This window comes from Acomys russatus, chromosome 23 (genome assembly GCF_903995435.1).
Source record: "Acomys russatus chromosome 23, mAcoRus1.1, whole genome shotgun sequence".
In the NCBI taxonomy this organism is placed as follows: Eukaryota; Metazoa; Chordata; class Mammalia; order Rodentia; family Muridae; genus Acomys; species Acomys russatus.
The window spans coordinates 9,314,668-9,337,101 of NC_067159.1; the positions used below are offsets into that span (position 1 = coordinate 9,314,668).

General features: G+C 42.3%; 1 protein-coding gene across 1 annotated transcript in view; it reads right to left on the reverse strand.

Annotated features, from left to right (window-relative positions):
* The window catches only part of LOC127206141 (chitinase-like protein 3), a 41,336-nt gene extending 19,633 nt beyond the window's left edge, over positions 1 to 21,703 (reverse strand). The window contains exons 1-2 of the mRNA XM_051165424.1: positions 21,637 to 21,703; positions 17,741 to 17,858 (exon numbers count right to left, since the gene is read on the reverse strand). Of these exons, the coding sequence (XP_051021381.1) occupies positions 17,741 to 17,858; positions 21,637 to 21,703 (185 nt within the window). The remainder of the gene's footprint in view (positions 1 to 17,740; positions 17,859 to 21,636) is intronic.
* Positions 21,704 to 22,434: the final 731 nt, after the last annotated feature.

Below are 22,434 nucleotides of genomic sequence, written 5' to 3' on the forward strand. Positions count from 1 at the left end.
AGAGATTGTCCATGAACCATAGCAGGTCAGAGGACAACTTTCTGAAGAATATTCTCTCCTTCCATCAGGAGATCCCTGGACTCTAGCGCAGGGAATCAGATATAGAGTCAAGCACCTTTACCCACAAGGCCATTTCACTAACACTCAATACTTTTAAGAATTAAGTGCTTACTTTTGTGATAGGTGTTTTGTTTTGTTTTATTTGATTTTATCTTATAAGATGGTCTTTCTTTTATTTTGTCCACTAGAGTAACTGAGACTAATGGGTTTGACCACAGCACCCAATGATTGCCATAGTTTTTGGTCAATCTGCTTTATCATGACATAAAGTGTTCCTTCATGTGAAAAAAGAACCACTTTGTTTTTCCTTCTACTTTAGATATTAATCACATAAACAATTGTTTGCAGGTCATCAGCTATGATCGGGAAGATGGTAGGCAGGAGCTAACTATATAACAGATTATTATAAACAAGTTACTGTAATATAATCTCTGCAATTCCCTCTTGGTCTAAGAAAACTATGTCCCCTTGAAATTTCTCAGGACCTCAGGCATACCCCCACCTCAGGGGCTTTGCACAAGTGAAAGCATTCTTTCCCAGGATTTCTAGGTGATTCTCTCCACACTTAGTACAGGCTTTTTCTCTAAACTCATCTTCTCCCTGGGGCCTTCTATGGCTAATTCATCTGGGAACTGAAACTCTCTTTATTTACTTTTTAAAATTTCTCTTTGGCATTCAAGAAAGTCTAGAAGTAAGGACTTAGCAGGTCTGTTTGCTCCCTCTGTATACTTTCTCTGGACACCTGTACAGCAGGGCATTTATTCCCTGGGTCAGAGGTTCTCCACCTATTTCAGATCCAAAGCCTGGATTCTAAATTCATAGGTAACAACCCGATTCACACAATCTCATCTCAGTATAATGTTGTAGCTTCAATATAAAAGAGAAAACTAATTTTTAGTAATGTCATGTGTATCAGTGTATAAAAGTTTAGGTACAACTACTTAAAAAAAACCAGGAAGGAGTCAGATTCCTTTTTTTTAATTACAAAAAATAAAATCATTCATATTACATCTCAATTGCTATCCCATCCCATGCATCCTCACATTCCTCCCTCCCTCCCACTTTCACCCCATTCCCCTTCCCTATGACTATGACTGAAGGGGACCTCCTCCCCCTTGAATATGATGCTAGGGTATCAAGTTTCTTTGTGATAGTCTGCTATCCTTCCTCCCTATCAAGGGGACATGGCTAAATATGGGGCACCAGAGTTCGTGTGAAAGTCAGTCCCCAGTCTCCACTTAACTGTGGAGAATGTCCTGTCTCTTGGCTAAGTCTGGGTAGGGGTTTGATGATGACTGGAGTCAGATTCTTGCATCATGAGCACATCTAAGATTAAGAAGTCCAAAAGTCATTCCTATGAGTGGCTTGAGAACATAAAAGAGCAGAGTTACAAGTGACACCAAGATAAACACCAGCAATAACAAAACTAATGACACTTCAGACTTTGTAGTTTCTGACAATATAAAGATGTAAATAGCCTTAGTTCAAATGTGGATAATATCTAAATTTCAATTCATTTAAGTAAAAGAACTAAGAGTGTCTACCTTAGGGTTTCTATTGGGGCAATGAAACACCATGATAAAAAAAAAACAAGTTGGTGAGAAAAGAATTTACTTGGTTTACACTTCTGTATCACTGTTCACCATCATAAGAAGTAACTACAAGAACTCAGCATAGGACAAAGATGTGGAGGCAAGAGCAGATACACATGCCCAGGAAGGATGTTGCTTACTGGCTTGCTCATCACGGCTTGCTCAGCCTGCTTTCTCATGGAAATCAGGACTACCAGCTCAAGGATGGCATCACCAAAAAGGGCTGGACCAGTTCCCATCTATCGCTAGTTAAGAATATGACTTACAGGCTTGTCTGTGACCTTATCTGATGAAGGAATTTTCTTCTTTCCTTCTTTTTTGTTTGTTTGCTTATTTGTTTGTTTTGAGACACAGTTTCTCTGTGTAGCCTTGACTGTCCCGGACTCACCTTGTAGACCAGGCTGGCCTCAAACTCACAGAGATCAACCTGCCTGTGCCTCCCCAAGTGCTAGGATTACAGGTGTGTGCCACTGCACCCAGCTTAGAAGGATTTTCTTAATGGAAGTTTCCACTTCTCAGATAATTTTAACTGCCAAGTTGACATAAAAGTATCCAGCACAATTGTTGCCTTTTCAAATTGGCACACAAGCACAACATTGTTAAGTCATAACTTTTCTCGTATTCTCCAAATTATCACATCAAAAAATATGAATAACTTTAAAACTTCCACAGCCCTTACAAATTCAAACACATTAAAGTTCAGTCTTCTTTAAAATAGCCAGTCTTTTCTTTTTAATCCAAAAACTTTAAATTTTAAAGTATTTTTTTTTAACTGTGGGCTTTTGTAAATTAAAAAAAAAAATACTTTCTTATTTCAAGAGGGAAGGTCTAGGCACAGTCATGCACAATTCAAAGCAAAACCAAACTCCAAATATGTAAATAGCTCAACGACCATTATCTGGAAGTCACTCACGATCTTTTAGGCTCCTCCAAGGGGCTTGAGTCACTTCTCTAGCTCTGTCACCTGCAACACACACAGCTAGTATTCTAGGATCTGGCTGGCTCCACTCCACAGCTGCTGCTGTTCTTGGTGGTCATCCTATGGCACTGTCATCTCCAAATTGCTGGAGGCTTCTGCTACAACTGGGATGCAGTTTCACCAACAGTCTTGCATGAACTCTCTTCATGATCCCAAGCCTCAATTTCTCTGCATGACTTTTTCCATCCTGCCAATGAGCCTGTACCTTCATCAGGGGCCTCTCACAGTGCCAAGCCTCAGGTACTCTTTATGACTCCTCCATGCCTTCAAAACCACAGCTAATTCTTATGCTCTCAAATTTGGCTGCCAGCATGAGGTAACCTTGGCTACCTTTGGAACGTGGCTTCTGTGTGCTGGCTCTGAGGAAACACTTGCCAGAAGATTTTGCCTCAAAGATGTTGGTCTCTTCTTCTTCACCAATTTCTCAGCTCCACCTGACCAGCATGGAATACCCTAGAATAGCACAAGTTTCACTTTAGTAGTTCTGGTGTATCTTGTTAACCACAGCTTTTTCTTCAGCCCCAGCTACTAGAACCACAAAATCTTAATTCAAAATAACAAATGGCCTCAACAGAGTCTTGAAAACGTCCCCCTAAGACTTCATAAACCAGGCCTCCATTGTTAGCATTGTGCACAACGTTTTTCCCTTCCAAGCTCGTACAGACAGCTCACCAATGGCTCTCTTGCATGAATTCCAAAATCCTTCCACAATCCTCTCCCCAAAACAGCATGGTCAGGTCTGTCACTACAATATTCTACAATCTAGTACCAACTTGTCTTCACTGGGGTTCCTATTGTGCATTGAAACACCATGACCAAACAGCAAGTTGAGAAAGGGATTTACTTGACTTTTACTTCCATATTTCTGTTCATCATCAAAGGAAGTCAGCACCGAAACCTCAACAGAACAGGAACTGATGCGGAGAACATGGAGGTGTACTACTTACTGGTTTGCTCCTCATAAGTTGCTTAGCCTGCTTTCTTATTGAACCGAGGACCAACAGCCCAGTGATGGCACCACCCACAGTGGCCTGGGCTCTCCTCAATCAATCACTAATTAAGAAAATGGCTTACAGGCTTGCCTATAAGCTGATCAGATGGAGGAATTTTCTTAACTTTGGTTCCCTCTTCTCATATGACTTTAGCTTGTAGCAAGTTGACATAAAACTATCCAGAACAGGGTTTATGAATGTGTAAGTAATGAATACTGAGTAATTAGTGTTAATGTGCTGGATCTGTTGGATACTATTCTGTATAACATCTTTTGTAGCTCTGGCCACAAACTTTATGTAGACTAGGTTGGCCTCAAATTTTTGATCCTTGGGGCTGGAGAGATGGCTCAGCAGTTAAGAGCATTGACTGCTCTTCCAGAGGTCCTGAGTTCAATTCCTGGCAACCACGTTGTGGCTCATAACCATCAATAATGTGATATGATGCCCTCTTCTGGCCTCGAGGTGTATATGCAGGTAAAGCATTGTGTACATAACAAATAAATAAATAAATCCTTAAAAAAATATTTTTGATCCTCTTGTCTCTCCCAAGTACTGGCATAACAGATTTTAACCAGCATACCTGGCTCAGAGTTCTTTGAAACAAATTATTTTACTGTTATATCATACATAAGTAAGCATACATAATTCAAAAGAAAAAGATCAATAAAATAACCGGGACATGGTGCAGAAGTAGAACCTCACTCTTGCTTTACAATCTCCCCATGTGGCCTATTCCTGTTTCTTTCAACATCCCCTGTCTAGACTTACTTATTTTTAATGTCACACAACCACATCAAGTACAAAGGATGAAGATGCATGGAATGGATCATGAGATGACACCACCATTTTCTGTAGGCTGCAGATAATAAATCTAGGCCAGGGCTGCCCCTTTTAGATACTGACTCATATATCTCAAAGGAGACCAACATTGCATCCATATCTGTGAGGCTTACAGTACAGTTTGGCTATCACACTCACCCTATGTTGAGAGACATTAATACTTGTGAAAGATTTTAGTCTCAGACAAAAGTATGAAATATAGCATTTTATAACTGGAGATTGATAGCTTCATGATTCTATGATTTACCCAAAGGACAATGTAGTATGGTATCATAATGTGTAACAATTGCTAGCCACTAATTTAGTTAGCGTACTTGACAGAAACTCTAGGAACTATCCTTTCCAAAAGCTTTCATAATGAAATTCCTGGAGTCTGGAGTTCCTGCAGATTCATCAACATCAAGGACAGTCTTGTGGCAAGAGATGTTTCCAGGAAGCTTCAACCAGTCTCTACACACTGAATGTCTACAAAATCTCATTTGAAGAATATTAAAATGTTTGTAACAACAAAAAGTTTAGAAATCGTTTTGAGAGACAAAGATAAAAAATGGCGGCAAGCAGTGTGGACCGCGTTTGGAGGCTCCAGTGAACAACTCAGGGAACTGCACAGATTTCTGAGCCAGGAACACCGAGGTCCGAACATCACGGCAGTGGGAGTGCTCCACGGTTCAGAGGGACCAGGGTGCGGAGGACCTGCGAGCCCCTGCACACGGGAGGAGCGTGGATTTTCTCTGATCGGAGCGGCAGTGGCAGAGGCAGCAGCACCAGCGGCACCAGCAGCGGTAGCTGAGGTTTGCAGCTCATAGCCTTCCGGTGGAGGCGATTGGTGTGGTGGCTGGTGGGAGTTGCTGCAGGAGAGGGGACTCGGGGCAGGATTTGGGTCAAGTGGAGCCTTCGGACCCAGACTGGACTCGGCGGACAGTTCGGCCCCAGATTCCCGGGTACTGGCCCAGCCCAGCAAGCAATTCTGCCTGAGGCACTAACTCAGGTCGATCACAGCTCTCCTGATGTGGCACAGGCTTAGTTGAGCGCACAGCTCCACGTTAAGCAGCACCTCAGCTCAGTGGCAGCTCCCCTGCGGTGACACAGTCTGGGCGAAGCACTTGGTCCCACCACAGGCGCTAACTCAGAGCAGCCGCAGTTCTCCTGCTGTGGCGCAGGCTTGGCTGAGCACTCAGTTCCACCCTAGGCGCCACCTCAGCTCAGCGGCAGCTCCCCTGCGGTGACACAGTCTGGGCTGAGCACTTGGTTCCACCACTGGTGCTAACTCAGAGCAGCCGCAGTTCTCCTGCTGTGGTGCAGGCTGGACAGAGCGCTCGGTTCCACCAGCTCTAAGACTCTGGTTGGACACAGTGTGCAGTTTGAATCCAGAGTTCCTGGCTGAGATTGGTGGTCAGTTCGGGCCCTGAGTCAATAACTGAACACAGCTTGGTGCATAGTCCCAGCCCAAAAATTCTGGCTGGACCCTGTGTGCATTTTGGGCCCAGAATCTCTAGCTAAGCTCGGCAGATGGTTCAGGCCCTGAGAATCTAGCTGAGTTCAGCCCGTGATTCGGGCCCAGTGTTCCTGGCTGGACTTGGCAGGGAACACAGAAGGCTGTGGATACCTTGGCCTGACCCAACGCTCATTCAGAGACCCAGAACAATTGCAGGATCCACAGCACAGGGGGGCTGAAGATCACTGGCTATGAGAGACCAGAACAACAGGGCTAACTTCCTAACATCCACACCAGTGAAGCTTTGAGCTCCCAGCCTAGGGAAATCGTGAGAAAATAAGTGAATCTATCGTCAGACACCCTCCATCCAACTCTGGAAGCTACCCAACAAAAACAAAGACGGCAAGATGTCTAAAGGACAACGAAAAAGCATACGCAAAAAAACCCAAAACAACATGGCATCTCCAGTTTCCAGCTATCCCAAAGAAAACAACCCAGAGAACTCAAATACAACGGAAATACAAGAAAATGACCTCAAATCCTTAGTAATGAGGATGATAATGGAGGAAACAAATAAAATACGTAATCAAATACAGGAAGACGCAGACAAACAGGTGAGAGACATAAAAGAAGCACATAGAGTGGAACTGGAAAAATTGCAGAAAAATGCAAACAATCAGATGAAAGAAATAAATAAAACGGTTCAAGCTCTGAAGACCTATAAAATCAGATGAAAGAAATCAAAAAATCAGTTCAAGATCTGAAAATGAAAATGGATTCAATGATAAACACACAGACAGAAGAAAAACGAGAACGTGAGACCTCAGAGAAGAAGGCGAGCAACACAGAGGTGAGCTTTTCTAACAGAATCCAAGAGATGGAAGAACGAATCTCAGGGCTAGAAGATACAATCACAGATATTGAATCAACCATTAAAGAAAATGCCAAATCTGGAAAACTCCTGACACAAAACATCCAAGAAATTAAGGACACCATGAAAAGAAGAAATCTGAGGATAATAGGCATTGAAGAAAGAGAAGACATCAGACTCCAGGGCCCAGAAACTATTCTCAACAAAATCATAGAAGAAAATTTCCCCAATCTAAAGAAAGAAATGCCTATAAACATACAAGAGGCCTATAGAACACCAAATAGAATTGACCAGAAAAGAAAAACTGCCCGCCACATAATACTCAAAACACAAAACATGCAGAACAAAGAAAAAATATTAAAAGCTGCAAGGGAAAAGGGCCAAATAACATTTAATGGTAAACCTATCAGAATTACACCCGACTTCTCAGCAGAGACCATAAAAGCCAGAAGGGCCTGGACAGAGATCGTGCAAACCCTAAGAGACCACAGATGCCAGGCCAGACTACTTTACCCAGCAAAATTATCAATAACCATTGATGGAGAAAACAAAATATTCCATGACAAAAACAAATTCAAACAGTACCTATCCACAAATCCAGCTTTACAGAAGCTACTAGAAGGAAAACTCCATCCCAAAGGGTAAAGCTACAACCAAAACTACCCAGGAAATAAATAACTATCCCATGGCAAAAACACAACTACACAAACGCTCGACTGGAAACAACATCAAAATTAAGACTCTTAACAGTCACTGGTCATTAATATCTCTCAACATCAATGGCCTCAATTCTCCAATAAAAAGACACAGACTAACCGAATGGGTACATAAACAAGACCCAACATTCTTCTGCATCCAAGAAACACATCTCACCCATAATGAAAGGCATTACCTCAGGGTAAAAGGTTGGAAAAAAATATTCCAAGCAAATGGTCACAAGAAACAAGCAGGCGTAGCCATTTTAGTATCGAACAAAATAGACTTTCAACCAAAATTAATCAAAAGGGATGAGGAAGGACACTTCATACTCATCAAAGGTAAAGTCAACCAAGATGACATCACAATTCTGAACATCTATGCTCCCAATACAAGGGCACCCACATTTGTAAAAGATCTCCTAAAAAAGCTTAAACCACACATCGATCCCCACACAATAATAGTGGGAGACTTCAACACCCCACTCTCACTGAAGGATAAGTCATTGAAACAGAAACTAAGCCGAGAAATGACATCATTAACCAATGCCATGGGTCAAATGTCTAACAGATGTCTATAGAACCTTTCACCCAAACAAGAAAGAATATACCTTCTTCTCTGCACCCCATGGAACCTTCTCCAAAATTGATCACATCGTAGGTCACAAAGCAAGCCTCAGTAGATACAAGAGGATTGAAATAATACCTTGTATCCTATCAGATCACCATGCTCTTAGGCTGCAATTCAACAACAACAGAAATAAAAAAAAGCCTACACGTATGTAGAAACTAAACAACTCTCTGCTAAATGACACCTGGGTCAGGGAAGAAATAAAGAAAGAAATCAAGGAGTTTCTGAAATTCAATGAAAATGAAGAAACAACATACCCAAATTTGTGGGATACATTGAAAGCAGTGCTAAGAGGAAAATTCATAGCACTAAGTGCCTTTAAAAAGAAATTGGAAACATCGCACATAAGCATCTTAACAACACAACTGGAAGCCCTAGAAAAAAAAAGAAGCAGAAACACCCAAGAGGAGTAGACGCCTGGAAATAATCAAACTCAGGGCTGAAATTAACAAATTAGAAACTAAGAAAACAGTCCAAAGAATCAACAAAACGAAAATCTGGTTCTTTGAGAAAATCAACAAGATAGACAGACCATTAGCCAAACTAACTAAAAGGCAGCGAGACAGTATTGAAATCAACAAAATCAGAAATGAAAAGGGAGACATAACAACAGAACTGAAGAAATTCAAAGAATCATAAGATCCTACTTTGAAGGCATATACGCCACAAAATTTGAAAATCTAAGGGAAATGGACGATTTTCTTGATCAATTTCACTTGCCAAAGTTGAATGAAGAACAGATAAATAAGCTAAATAGGCCCATTTCCCCTACAGAAATAGAAGCAATCATCGATGGTCTCCCAACCAAAAAAAGCCCAGGGCCAGATGGTTTCAGTGCAGAATTCTACCAGACCTTCAAGGGCGAGCTAATACCGATACTCTTCAAGCTACTCTAAAAGATAGAAATGGATGGAAAATTACCAAATTCATTCTATGAGGCCATAGTCTCATTGATACCTAAACCTCACAAAGACTCAACAAAGAAAGAGAATTTCAGACCAATTTCTCTTATGAACATAGATACAAAAATACTAAATAAAATACTTGCAAAACAAATACAGGAACACATCAATGATATCATTCATCATGACCAAGTAGGCTTCATTCCAGGCATACAGGGATGGTTTAATATACAGAAATCGATCAATGTAATCCACCATATAAACAAACTGAAAATAAAAAACCACATGATCATCTCCTTGGATGCAGAGAAAGCATTTGATAAAATTCAACACCCATTCATGTTTAAAGTTTTAGAGAGATCAGGGATACAAGGCACTTTCCTCAACATAATAAAGGCTATATACAGCAAGCCAATTGCCAAATTCAAAGTAAATGGTGACATACTCAAGGAAATTCCTCTAAAATCGGGAACAAGGCAAGGCTGCCCACTCTCTCCATATCTCTTCAATATAGTACTCGAAGTTCTAGCCAGAGCAATAAGACAACAAAAGGAGACCAAGGGTATCCAAACGGGAAAGGAGGAAGTCAAATTATCCCTCTTTGCAGATGATATGATAGTGTACATAAGTGACCCTCAAAATTCCAGCAGAGAACTCCTAAAGCTGATAAACACCTTCAGCAAATTGGCTGGATACAAAATTAACTCAAAAAAGTCTGTAGCCTTCCTATACACAAATGACAAGCTTGCAGAGGAAGAATTAGGAAAACCACACCCTTCACATTAGCCACAAGCAATATAAAATATCTAGGAATTACCCTAACTAAGCAAGTGAAGGGCTTGTATGAAAAAAATTTCAAAACTCTGAAGAAAGAGATTGAAGATGACCTGAGAAGATGGCATGATCTTCCTTTGTCATGGATTGGGAGAATTAACATAGTAAAAACGGCCATCCTACCAAAAGCAATCTACAGATTCAATGCAATCCCTATCAAAATACCTACACAATTTTTTAAAGACATTGAAAGTTCAATTCTGAACTTCATATGGAAAAACAAAAAACCCAGAATAGCTAAAACAATCTTGTACAATAAAAGGTGCACCGGAGGAATCTCCATACCTGATCTCAAACTGTACTATAAAGCAATAGTAATTAAAACAGCATGGTACTGGCACAGCAACAGGCTGGTTGATCAGTGGAATCGAATCGACCCCCCAGAGATGAATCCACACACATATGGTCACTTGATTTTTGACAAAGAAGCCAAATCCATTCAATGGAAAAAGGATAGCATCTTCAACAAATGGTGCTGGTCTAACTGGAGGTCTATGTGTAAAAAAATGAAACTGGACCCATATTTGTCACCTTGCACAAAACTCAAATCCAAGTGGATTAAAGACCTCAACATAAAACTAGAGACACTAAGCCACTTAGAGGAAAAAGTGGGAAAGAGCCTGGAACATATTGGCACAGGAGACAACTTCCTGAACAGAACACCAACGGCCCAGGCCTTAATGTCAACCATTAATAAATGGGACCTCATGAGGCTGAGAAGCTTCTGTAAGGCAGGAGACACTGTCTAGAGAACAAAGTGACAGCCTACAGACTGGGAAAAAATCTTCACCAACTCTACATCTGACAAAGGTCTAATATCCAAAATATATAAAGAACTCAAGAAATTAAACACCACCAAACCAAATAACCCAATTGAGAAATGGGGCTTGGAACTAAACAGAGAATTCTCAACAGAGGAGTATCAAATGGCTGAGAAACACTTAAAGAAATGCTCAACCTCCTTAGGCATCAGGGAAATGCAAATCAAAACAACTCTGAGATTCCATCTTACACCCATCAGAATGGCTAAGATCAAAAACTCAAGCGACACCACATGCTGGCGAGGATGTGGGGAGAGAGGAACACTCCTTCATTGCTGGTGGGAATGCAAACTAGTACAGCCACTTTGGAAATCTATCTGGTGCTATCTCAGAAAAATGGGAATAGGGCTTCCTCAAGACCCAGCTATTCCACTCCTTGGAATATACCCAGAAGATGCTCCAGCACACAACAAGAAAATTTGCTCAACCATGTTCATAGCAGCCTTATTCATAATAGCCAGAACATGGAAACAGCCTAAGTGTTCATCAGTAGAAGAATGGATAAAGGAACTGTGGTACATATACACTGTGGAATACTACTCAGCTATTAAAAGCAAGGAATTCCCGAAATTTGTGGATAAATGGATTGAGCTAGAAATGATCATAATGAGTGAGTTAACCCAGAAGCAGAAAGAATGAAATGGTATATACTCACTTATATCTGCATACTAGCCCAAGGGGCATGTCCCACGAAAGCCTTCACTTACCAGGAAACTGGGACAGAGGGGAAGGCATCCTATTGGGACTCTAAATGAGAGACGCATGGAAGAATAGCAAAATAAAAGGATACAGAGGGTCCTAGAAACCTACAAGTAGAACAATATGATAGGCAGATTTGGGCCCAGGGGTCCCGCTCAAACTAAGGCACCAGCCAAGGACAATACAGGAGGTAAACTTTAAACCCCTTGCCAGATCTAGCCAATGGTCAGAATATTCTCCACAGTTGAGTGCAGAGTGTGATATGAATTTCTCACGTACTCTGGTGCCTCACATTTGACCATGTCCCCTGGAGGGGGAGACCTGGTGGCACTCAGAGGAAGGCCAGCAGGTAGCCAAGAAGAGACTTGATACCCTATGAGAATATATAAGGGGAGGTAATCCCCCTCAGGAACAGTCATAGGGGAGGGGAATAATGGGAAAATGGGGGGGGGGGAGGAATGGGAGGATACAAGGAATGGGATAAACATTGAGATGTAACAAGAATAAATTAATTTAAAAAAAAGTACAAAAAAAAAAAAATAAACCTGACCAGAAATGTTTAATTACAGATTCAAGACTCCACTTGCATTTTGAATCAAAATCTAAAGTTAAAACCTCCTATACCTTGACTTCAATTTGATATTCTTTGTTAGCATAAATTTAGGTCTTTCTGTCTTTTGGTTGTTATTTCCTACCCTGCTGAAAGAGTTAACTCTGGTGTATCAAAGGAACCACTGAGAATGTACACTTGAAAACACACACTGGCTAGTATGTTATTGAGGGCACCTGTCTTGGTATTTTAACCAGTTGACCAGGCCCAACCACAGTAAACTAAAGAAAGTCATCAATGATTTCTCGTTCTTTTTAAAAATAAAACTTTTGTTCATTAAAAAAATATTAGTCATTCACTTTATATCTCAATAGTAGCCACCTCCTCTCCTCTCAGCCTCTCCCTTCCAGCCCTCTGCCATCCTCCTACCCCTCAGAAAATGGAATACTCCACCCTACAATCCCATCCCAGCACTTCAAGTCTCATCAGGACTGTGTACTTCCTCTTCTTGAGTATCCTAGAAAGGCAGGCACACAGTGGGGGGAGGGGGAGTGACCAGAAGGCATGCAATGTAACTGAGACCATGTCAGAGACAGTCCCTTTCTCTTTTCTGGGAGACTCACATGGAGGCTAAGCTATTCATTGGGCATATATGTGTAGAGGGTCAAGGTCTAGTCCATGCCTGGTCCTTGGTTGGTGCTTTGGTCTCCAGAAGCCCCTCTGGGCCCAGGTTAGTTGGGACTGTTGGTTTTCTTGTGGAGCTCCTGTGTCCTGCAGGTCACCATATCTCCCACCCCCACCCCACCCCCCACCCCCCGCAGCTCTTCTACAAGGCTTCCAATGCTCAGCCCAATGTTTGGCTATGAGTCTCAGTTTCTGTTTCCATCAGTTGCTGGGCAGAGCCTCTCAGAGGACTGCCATGCTAGGCTCCCATCTGCAAACACAGAAGTGCATCATCAATAGTGTCAGAGGTTGTCTCTTTCCCTTGGAGTGGGTCTCGAGTTGGGCCAGGCATCAGTTACACACACACATTCCTTTGATATCTGCTCTATTTTTAATCCCTGCATATCTTGAAGGCAGGGTAAATTCTGGATGGAAGTTTTTGTAGGTGGATTGATTTCCCCCTCTATCCACCAGGAGTCCTGTCTGGTTAGAGGATGCCCTCCCTGTGACCCCCACTATGTGTGGTTTCAGCTGGAGTCACCCCCATAACCCGCAACAGGAGCTCACCCTGTTGCAGGTCTCTGGCTTGTCTAAGAGTTGCTTTGCCCATGGTTGCTTCTTTCTCCTCAAGCCCTCTGTCCTCTCGCCCCCCATTCACCATATGTCTGATCCCATCCTCATTCCCTTCAGTGTTCCCTCACCTACCTTGTTTCCTGTCTTCAACTACTTCTGTTGGCTATTCTATTTCCCCTTCTGAGTGAGATGTGAGCATCCTCCTTTGGGCCTTTCATGTTTCTTAGCTTCTTTGGGTCTGTGAATTTTAGTACTATATGGCTGTGAGTACATATCCTGTGTGTCTTCCTGGGTCTGGGTTACCTCACTTAGGATGATATTTTCTAGTTCCACCCATTTGCCTGCAAATATCATGCTTTCCTTGTTTTTAATAGCTGAGTAGTATTCCATTGTGAAAATGTACCACAGTTTCCTTATCCATTCTTTGGTTGTTTCTAGTTTCTGACTATTACAAATAGAGCTGCTATGAACATAATGGAGCAAATATACTTATTGTGTGGTGGAGGCATCTGTTGGGTATATGCTCAGGAGTGGCAAAGCTGGGTCTTGAGGTAGAGTTATACCCTGTTTTCTGAAAAACTGACAGATTTATTTCCAACGTGGTTAAAGAAGTTTGCACTCCCACAAGCAGTGGAGGAATGTTCCCCTTTCTCCACATCCTTGCCAGCACGTGCTGTCACTTGAGTTTTTTATCTTAGCTATTCTAGTAGGTGTAAGATGGAATCTCAGAGTCTTTTTAATTTGCATTTTTCTTGTGGCTAAGAATACGGAGCATTTCTCTAAGTGCTTCTTGGCTATTATAGATTCCTCCATTGAGAATTCTATGTTTAGCTCCATTCCCTACTTTTAATTGAATTATTTGGTTTGTTGGTGTTTAGTTTCTTGAGTTCCTTGAATATATTGGATATTATCCCTTTATCAGATGTCAGGTTAGTGAAGATCTTTTCCCAATCTGTGGGCTGCTGTTTTGTTCCGTTGACGATGTCCTTTGCCTTTTCAGTTTCATGAGGTGCCATTTATTAATTGTTGATCTTAGAGCAGCCTGAGCTGTTTGGTGGTCTGTTCAGGAAGTTGTCTCCTGTGCCAATGACTCCAAGGCTTTTCCCCATGGGTAGATCAATAAAATCGAATTGAACACCCAGACATAAACCCACACACCTACAGACACCTGATTTTTTATAAAGAAGCCAAAACCATACAAAAAAAAAAAAAAAAATGAAAGCATTTTCAACAAATGGTGCTGGTCTAACTGGATGTCCACATGTAGAAAGATGCAAATAGATCCATATCTATCACCCTGCACAAAACCCAAGATCAAGTAGATCAAAGGTCTCAACATAAAACCAGACACGTTAAATCTCCCTCCCCCTTTTTGGACATGATGTCCTGCTGTGTTGGTAGATGAAGACTAGAGGAATAGCGCCATCTGCTGGTCAGTGATAGGCAGTTCAAGGCCATCTACTGTGAGATAATTTTCCAACTTCTTTGTCAGCAAAGGTTAATTCAGAAAGTTGAAGGGTACATAAAGAGAAAAAAAGTGTCACAACCTTGTAATGCAGATGCACAAAAACAAGCAACCAGAAAGAAAAGACTGATTCAGGCTAAGAGTAAAGGTGGTCTGTTTTTAATCGTGCAAAGTGGTCTTTTCTAGTTGTCCCTAACATGCTTGCTTTCCTAAAGCTAGATGTCTCCTAAATTGTTTTTCTGGAGCCCAGATCAGTGAGGCCAAATCCCAGTGCTAAAGTCAGGGACTCTTGTAACTAAGGTAAGGAAGATATAGCTTTTTAAATATATCCCTACAGGGGCACTTGGGAGCCCAGTTAAGAGGATCACCTACAAAGCAGACACCCACCAAAGTTAGGTTTAAAGAAGCCAATGATCCTTGGGGCAGTGCATGGACAGCAGAGTTTAAAGACAAGTATTGAAGACACGTGAGACCTGAAATCCTGAACCATATCCAGAGAACCTGAGTAAACCCAGACCTAGTGAAGAACCAACAAGGGGAAAAAAATGAAATTCAGGGCCTCCTCCCACCGTCCTAACCCTGTGTGTGAGCTCATTCTGCATGAGAAGTTACTGTCAAATCTCAACTAAAAGCTCTTTACAGTATATGGATGCCTGAACTGTTACAAGGTCATATAATAATAGATTTTAATCTCTCCCCTTCAGTGGAATATGATGCCGAGATCGTTTCTTGTTTCTTCATCCTTACTCCAGTATCTTCAGGACATGTGCCTCGAACAAAACACCAGAGTCTGATATACGTAACAGGTTATACCTGTAGTCCTAGTGCCTAGGAGCAAAGGCGTGAAGATGAACAGCTGTAGGTCAGCCCAGGCTACCTAAGCAATAACCAACCTATGAAAGAACTAAAAAGAGAAGAGAAAAGGAAGACCTCCCTAAGCCATTAAAGAAATAAGTACCAGAACAAATGAACGACCATTTGTGCACTTTTCACTGGCCTCTGTCCACACTAGCTTAGCTGTTCTCAATGTAGTGCTGATGGGCAAAATGGATGACTTTATTGGGAGCCTAGGTACAGCGGTCGGTTGTGAGCTGAAGGGTGTTCATAAACGTTTGCCCGTGTTGACTCACCCGCCATGGGAACTTTGTTTAAACACAGGATGTGGGCTGAGATCTCCTTCCCTTCTATTTCTTGGGGTGGATGATTAGCACTGAGTGTGTCTTTGATCTCTTCCTGAAGCTCGATCAGGGAGGGGCTGTGAGATCTTCAAAGTTGAGAGTTTAAGGAGAAAGTGAGAGAGGAGGATGTAAGCACCAGACAGTCACGAGACAAGATGTCTCATGGTGACTCATGGCACAGAAGATAGGAAGGGCACTGAGGGGGCTCTGAAATTATTATTCTCCATTCACAATGGAGCCTTCCAAACTTCCTTGCAAGACAGAGTATATCAAGGTCTTGATGAACCATGCATAATAAGAGTATTTCCATATTGATTTCCAAGGTGACTGTACAAGTTTGCACTCCCACTAGTAATGGAGCAGTATTCCCCTTGCTCCACATTCTCACCAACATGAGCTATCAGTTGCGTTTTTTATCTTAGCCGTTCTTACAGGAGTAAGATGGGATCTCAGAGTCATTTTGATTAGCATTTTCTGTTGGCTAAAGACTTTAAACATTTATTTAAGTGCTTCTCAGTCATTAGGATTCCTCTCTGTTTAGCTCCTACCCCATTTTTAATTGGATTATTTAGTTTGTTGGTGTCTAGTTTCTTGAGTTCTTTATATATTTTGGGAATTAGCCCTCTGTCAGAGGTGGGGTTGGTGAAGATATTTTTCCATCCTGTAGGCTGCCATTTACCCTATTGACAGTGTCCTTTGCCTTACAGAAGCTTTCAGTTTCATGAGGTCTCGTTTATTAATTGTCAACGCTAGTCCTGCACTATTGCCGTTCTGTTCAGGAAGTTGTCTCCTGTGCCAATGTATTTGAGGCTGTTCCCCAAATTTCTCTTCAGTCAGGTTCAATGTATCTGGTTTTATGTTAAGGTTTATTATCCACTTACTGAAGTTATGTGCAGGGTGAAAGATGTAGGTCTATTTGAATTTTTCCACATGCCAATACTCAGTTATACCAGCACCATTTGTTGAAGATTCTTTCATTTTTCCACTGTATAATTCTAGCTTCTTTGTCAAAAATCGGGTGTCCACAGATGTGTGGATTTACATCTGGTCATTCAGTTTGATTACATTGATCAATCTGTTGTTATGCCAATACTCTGTAGTATTTATTAATATAGCTCTGTAGTAGAGCTTGTTCATAGTAGCTTTATTTGTAATAGCCAGAAACTGGATGCCCAAAAATCTTGATGTCCCTCAACCAAAGAATAGACAAAGAAAACAGGTTGCATTTACAAAAATCTAGTTCTACTCAGCCATTAAAAACAATGGCATCATGAAATTTGCAGGCAAATGGGAAGAACTAGAAAAAAAAATCACCCTGACCCAGAAAGACAAACATGGCATGCACGCACTTACAAGTGGATATTATCTGTACAGGATAACCATGCTACAACCCCACAGACACAGAGAAGCTAAGTGACAAGGAGGGCTCAAGGGGAGATGCGTGGATCTCCCTGGGAAGGGGAAATAGAATAGACATTGTAGGTGGTAGGGCAGGAAATGGAGGGATAAAATTGGGGGAAGGTGGAGGAAGAGAGTACTGGGAGAGACAACCGGAACTGGCAGTCTTTCAAGGACAAACTAGAAACCTAATGCAATGGAAACTCCCAGGAATCTGAGTTTGACACTAGCTAAGACTCCTAGCAATGGAAAATACCAAGCTTGAACTGACCATCTTCTGTAAGCAGGCAAGACTTCCAGTGGAGATATTAGGACACCAGCCCAGCCAGAAAACCTTTGACCTACAATTTATCTTGCCTGCAAGATTTTCTGGACTAAAGGTGACACAAAAATTGTGACAGTGACCAAACAATGACTAGTCTGGCTTGAGACCCATGTCACTAGAGGGAGCCCACCCCTGACATTGCATGGCGGGCCAGGACCCAGATGTTGGATAGCCCAGACACCCAGGATAAAAGGAGACATGACTCGCAAAAAGAAAAAAAAATCCGTAAAATTATACTCTGCCGTAGTCATAGATTGGTGCCTAGTCCAGTTGTCATCAGAAAGGATTCGTTTAGCAGCTGGTGAAAACAGATGCAGAGATCCACGGGCAAACATTTGGCAGAGCTCTAAAAATCCTACAGAAAAGGGAAAGGAAGAATTGTAGGAGCCAGAGGGGTCACAGATGCCACAAGAAAACCCACAGAATCAACTAACCTGGGCTTATAGGAGCTCACAGAGACTGCACTGCTGACCATGGAGTCTACATGGGACTGACCTAGGACCTCTACATACATGTTACAGTTGTGTAGCTTGGTCTTCTTGTGGGATTCCTAACATGAGGAGTAGGGGTTGCCTCTAACTCTTTTGCCAGCTTTTGGGACCCATTTCTTCATATTGGGTTGCCTCATCCATCTAGCTTTAGTAGGAAGAGAAGTGCCTAGTCTTACTACAACTTGATACACCATGTTCTGTTGATATCCATGGGAGACACGCCCTTTTCTAAAGAGAAAAGGAAGAGTAGATGAAGAATGGGAGGTGAGGCTGGAAGAAGAGAGGAAGGGGGGAAATTTCAGTCAGGATGTAAATTTATTATTATTATTATTACTATTATTAATATTATTATTATTATTATTATTATTATTATTATTATAAAATAAAGAGTATCTCCCCTGTGGCACTACTTGGAAGGATGAAACATAACAATGAGTGAAAGCCACCTAGCATATTACTCAACTCAAACCATGCTCTGAATAGTATATATTGTTTTCCAATTATTTTGAGTGTTCTTTTCTATTTTCTATTGCATTGAAAAGGTAGGAGAGCCAAGTACAGTGGGGTCACACCTATAATTCCAGGGCTTTCTGGGTGTGGATGCAAGAGGATCAGGAGTTCAAAGTCAGACACCCTTGGGGCTACATAGTAAGTTCAAAGGCAGTCTGGGAAATATGAGAACTTGTCTCAATTTCTAAAAAGAAAAAATAAAGTGGAGAAGCATGTTTTGTAAGGAGCTGAGGCCTGTGTTATCAAGGCTTCCCACCTAAAAGGTCACAGTCTCCTGCCTGTCCTTCCACTTTCACTAGATTCAGGAATACTGGACTGGTCCGGAGCTGCCAGGCAGCAACCATGCCCTAAAACACGGGCTGTGTTCTACGGAAGCAGATAAGAGTCAGCGTGGGCACCAGCTGTTTATCAGAAACTGTCACTTGTGAAGGAGGCACGGAAACAGGACAAGAGACTGCATTCTGGTGCAGCCTTGAGGAGGTTCAGCCTGCTGGATGCAACCGTAACTAAATTTGTTCCCAAGCTTAATCTTCTTTCCCCTCTTAGAACTGTGGAGTCAATGACAAGACCAGCTACACTATGAAGGATGCATTTATTCTTAGCCAGGAATAGAAGGAGAGAAACTCACAAATCAACTTCACAGCTCTTTGCAGAGTGAGAAGTTATAAAAAAAATGAGGAGGGAAGATACAGGAAAGAAGTATTCTTTTCTGGTCAGGGGAAGCTCACCAAAAAAGGCTGAGCTTGGACTGTTGTGTAGGAGAGATTAGCCTTGATCTCTTGATCACCCTGTCCTTATTTCTACAGTGCTAGAATTACATGTATCCCTTCTGCGTGGCTCTATTCCTGTCTTTTCTAAGAATAGGCAGATATTTTCCAGGAATTAGAACATAATCTCTTTTCAAACCTTCTATGGTTCTTTCCAGGCATTGTTATGTCAAGTGTCTACTGCCATGACAGTGGTGGTAGATGTCATTTAGCTGACGTGTGGTATCATAATGAAATTAAAATTTACAGTAGCTACTCTAAAAGCCTATTAGATTCTCTAGTCTAGGCCTGCCAACCTGAAGAGGGATTTCTGGTCAGCATGTACAGCCAAGCATGGTATCTCACACCTCAGCATTTAAGAGATAGAAACAAGTGAATCAGGAGTTCAAAATAAGCTTCTGCCATATAACTAATTTTGGACCACCCTGGGCTACATGAGACCTTGTCTCAAAAAGACAAACAAACCAAATATATGCATCTTATCCTCAAAGACAAATTAGATCATAGCAAAAGACAGAATTGCAACTAGGTTACCTGGGCAATAAAATGCTGGTGGAGGGAACAGAGCAGCTGGTAGCCATTAGAGCCATCTTATCTCAGAGTAAATGCCAAGCCTTTATATCCCTCACCTCATTCAGTCATTAGAAGTGGGCTGCCATGGTAAAGATATGGCCTTGGGCAAGACTATCATCTGTTCCTGTGACAGCTCTGAAAACTCTGGCAATAGAAGATGCTGCTAATGAGAGCCTTTCCTTTCACAAGTCCCTAGAAGATGCTTCTAAGAAGAGATGTCTACATTGGTGACATTGGTGTCAGGGACAGATGTGCAGGGACAGTTAGTTACCCTTTCTTATGATCTTTTTTGGAAGAACATCATTTTCTGAAGTGATGCTGACCATAGTATGTGTTCATAGCACACTTTCAGAAGGAAGCTCTTCTCATTGACTATTGGTGAAGATTTGGGGCAATCAGAAGCAGACATCTAAGTAGAGAGAATCAAAAAGCTCACAGCATTGAAATACAATGGATCAAATGTGTTTCAGCTCCTCTGAGTGGTTCACAGACCACTTCCCAGGGTGAAAGACCCTTCCCAGTTAGCATGAATGGGGTCTAGGGAGGTGCTAGATGGAGCCTTGATGGACCAGAACACCAAGCCATGCTAGTGAGCAGAGACTGAAAAGAAGGTAACTGAGAGGATGGGTGCTCACAGCCACCAAGCTGGGGAAGGAATGGTGTGGACTGAGTGTGAAGAGCAGCCTTCAAGGTAAAACACCTACAGTCTATCCTTGCTTTGAAAACAACATTTAGTTTCCTGCCTGAGTTTCACTCCCTCTACCACAAGAACTGAAGTTCCTCCAAAAAAGGCTTTGCCTATTTTAAAGATTCTGGGCAGTTTAATTGATTGGAATTCATTGTGGAGAACTGAAATGTTGCAGAGCCAAAATCATCTTGAGCTATCTTTTCACTAGCTAGTCTTTTCACTAGCCTTTCATCACCCACCTCTGTGTCTTACCTAATACTTCCTGGGACTACTAAGAAAACCCTTTGAAATATCCTATCAATAGGCACTAGTATCTACCAGCCCAAAAGCTAAGAATGGCATCAGATAGGATCTAAATCAAGGCAGAGATTCACTCACTTTGCTGTAAGAAGCTTACCTAATGTCTCCACCAATATTTGGTAAGTTCATTGGTTTCTGACATCTGACTTTTATTTGTCCTCTGATTAACAAAAGGTCCAGGTAAACTCAAATTGAGAGAGGGGGGGGAGGGGACAATATGGCCAATGTTCAGCCATCTTGTCAGAGCCTGCACCTTTAAGTCTCTGTTTTTCCTAGAGCTTGCCTTTCACCAGAAACTAGCTGACCCTGTTGTGGGTCAGCAGTTAGACTAAAGACAGATAGAGATGGAGCAACACTGTTATGGTTTAGCAGTTAGACTAGACAAGGAGGGAGCCAGATACCCTGTGTGGCAGGACATTATGACCCTGCCTGGAATTCCCTGTGTTAACCGGTGAGTGACACAGGAAGAAAAGACTGCTGTAGACACTGAGGGGCCATGCTGTTGGAGGTTTTTGGAGGCCCGTGCTGGCCACTGGAGTCTGCCTACTGTAGCAACTCTGCGTGGTATTTTGTGAGCCCTGAGTAAACATACACTAAATAATCAGAGTAGGCCCCTAGGGCATTTTCTCGTGGCTGTATCAAGACCTCTGCAGCAGATGTGACTAGCTCTGCAAACTGATAAGGTAATCCTCCTAGCTTGATCACATGGGGGCCTTGTACAGAAGAAAGAGGGAGGAGCACTCCAAGAGGAATCAGCCCACAACAGGATCACCCCAAAAAGGAAGTAGGCAATCCAGTTCTGACCTGCTCGAAGTCGTGGCATGCGATTTCGGAGCAGCCTGAGGGTTCGGCCTACCCCTTGTCCTTCCATCGTTCTGAGCTTTGGGGGCCTGAAGGTTCTTTCTCCTTCAGGCTGGCCACAGAATGCTTTGATCTCCAACGACAGCTTTATTGAGCTTAACCATGCACTGTCTCCCAAAGGCAGAGAGCAGTTTCCATCCTGTGTACTCTGTAGTTGAGCAAGAAGGATGTGAAAGGACCCACGAGGCGGCTTAGCATGGGCACTGACAGAGGCAGCATCCTGGCACTACAGCTCAGCTCTTGGCTCCTCCCAAGAGCCCCAGGGTGTGGTAAGAGAAAAGGTCATGAGCAAACATCTCGAGGCACAGCTGCTTCTGCACTGAGGGCTTTGAATTCCAGTTGCAGGCCACGTGGTGAGTTCATTTACAACCTCAGGCAGTGAAGGATGGCTGGAAAAGTCAGACCATGGACTCTAGCACCTCGCGGGGCTCAGCATAGGTGGTTTACATCCCATATCTTTGCCCATCATTAACGTCTCAAGTTGACCATCGGAAACTGTGAAGTCCCACCAGGCCAACTGGTGAATTTGAAAACATCCAGGACCTCAAGATACCAACCAAGATCACGGGACTGGATACTTACTGCAGCCAAGATGCCTTGCCCTGATTCAGATAAGTAGACTTGCCCAATGATTCTCTAAAGGGACTAATACCTTTTAGCAGGAGAGGGAGGCCTAGGAATCAATTACAGACCCCATAGATGGTGAAAAGGACAAAGTTCTAGTCTGAGAGGTCCTGACAT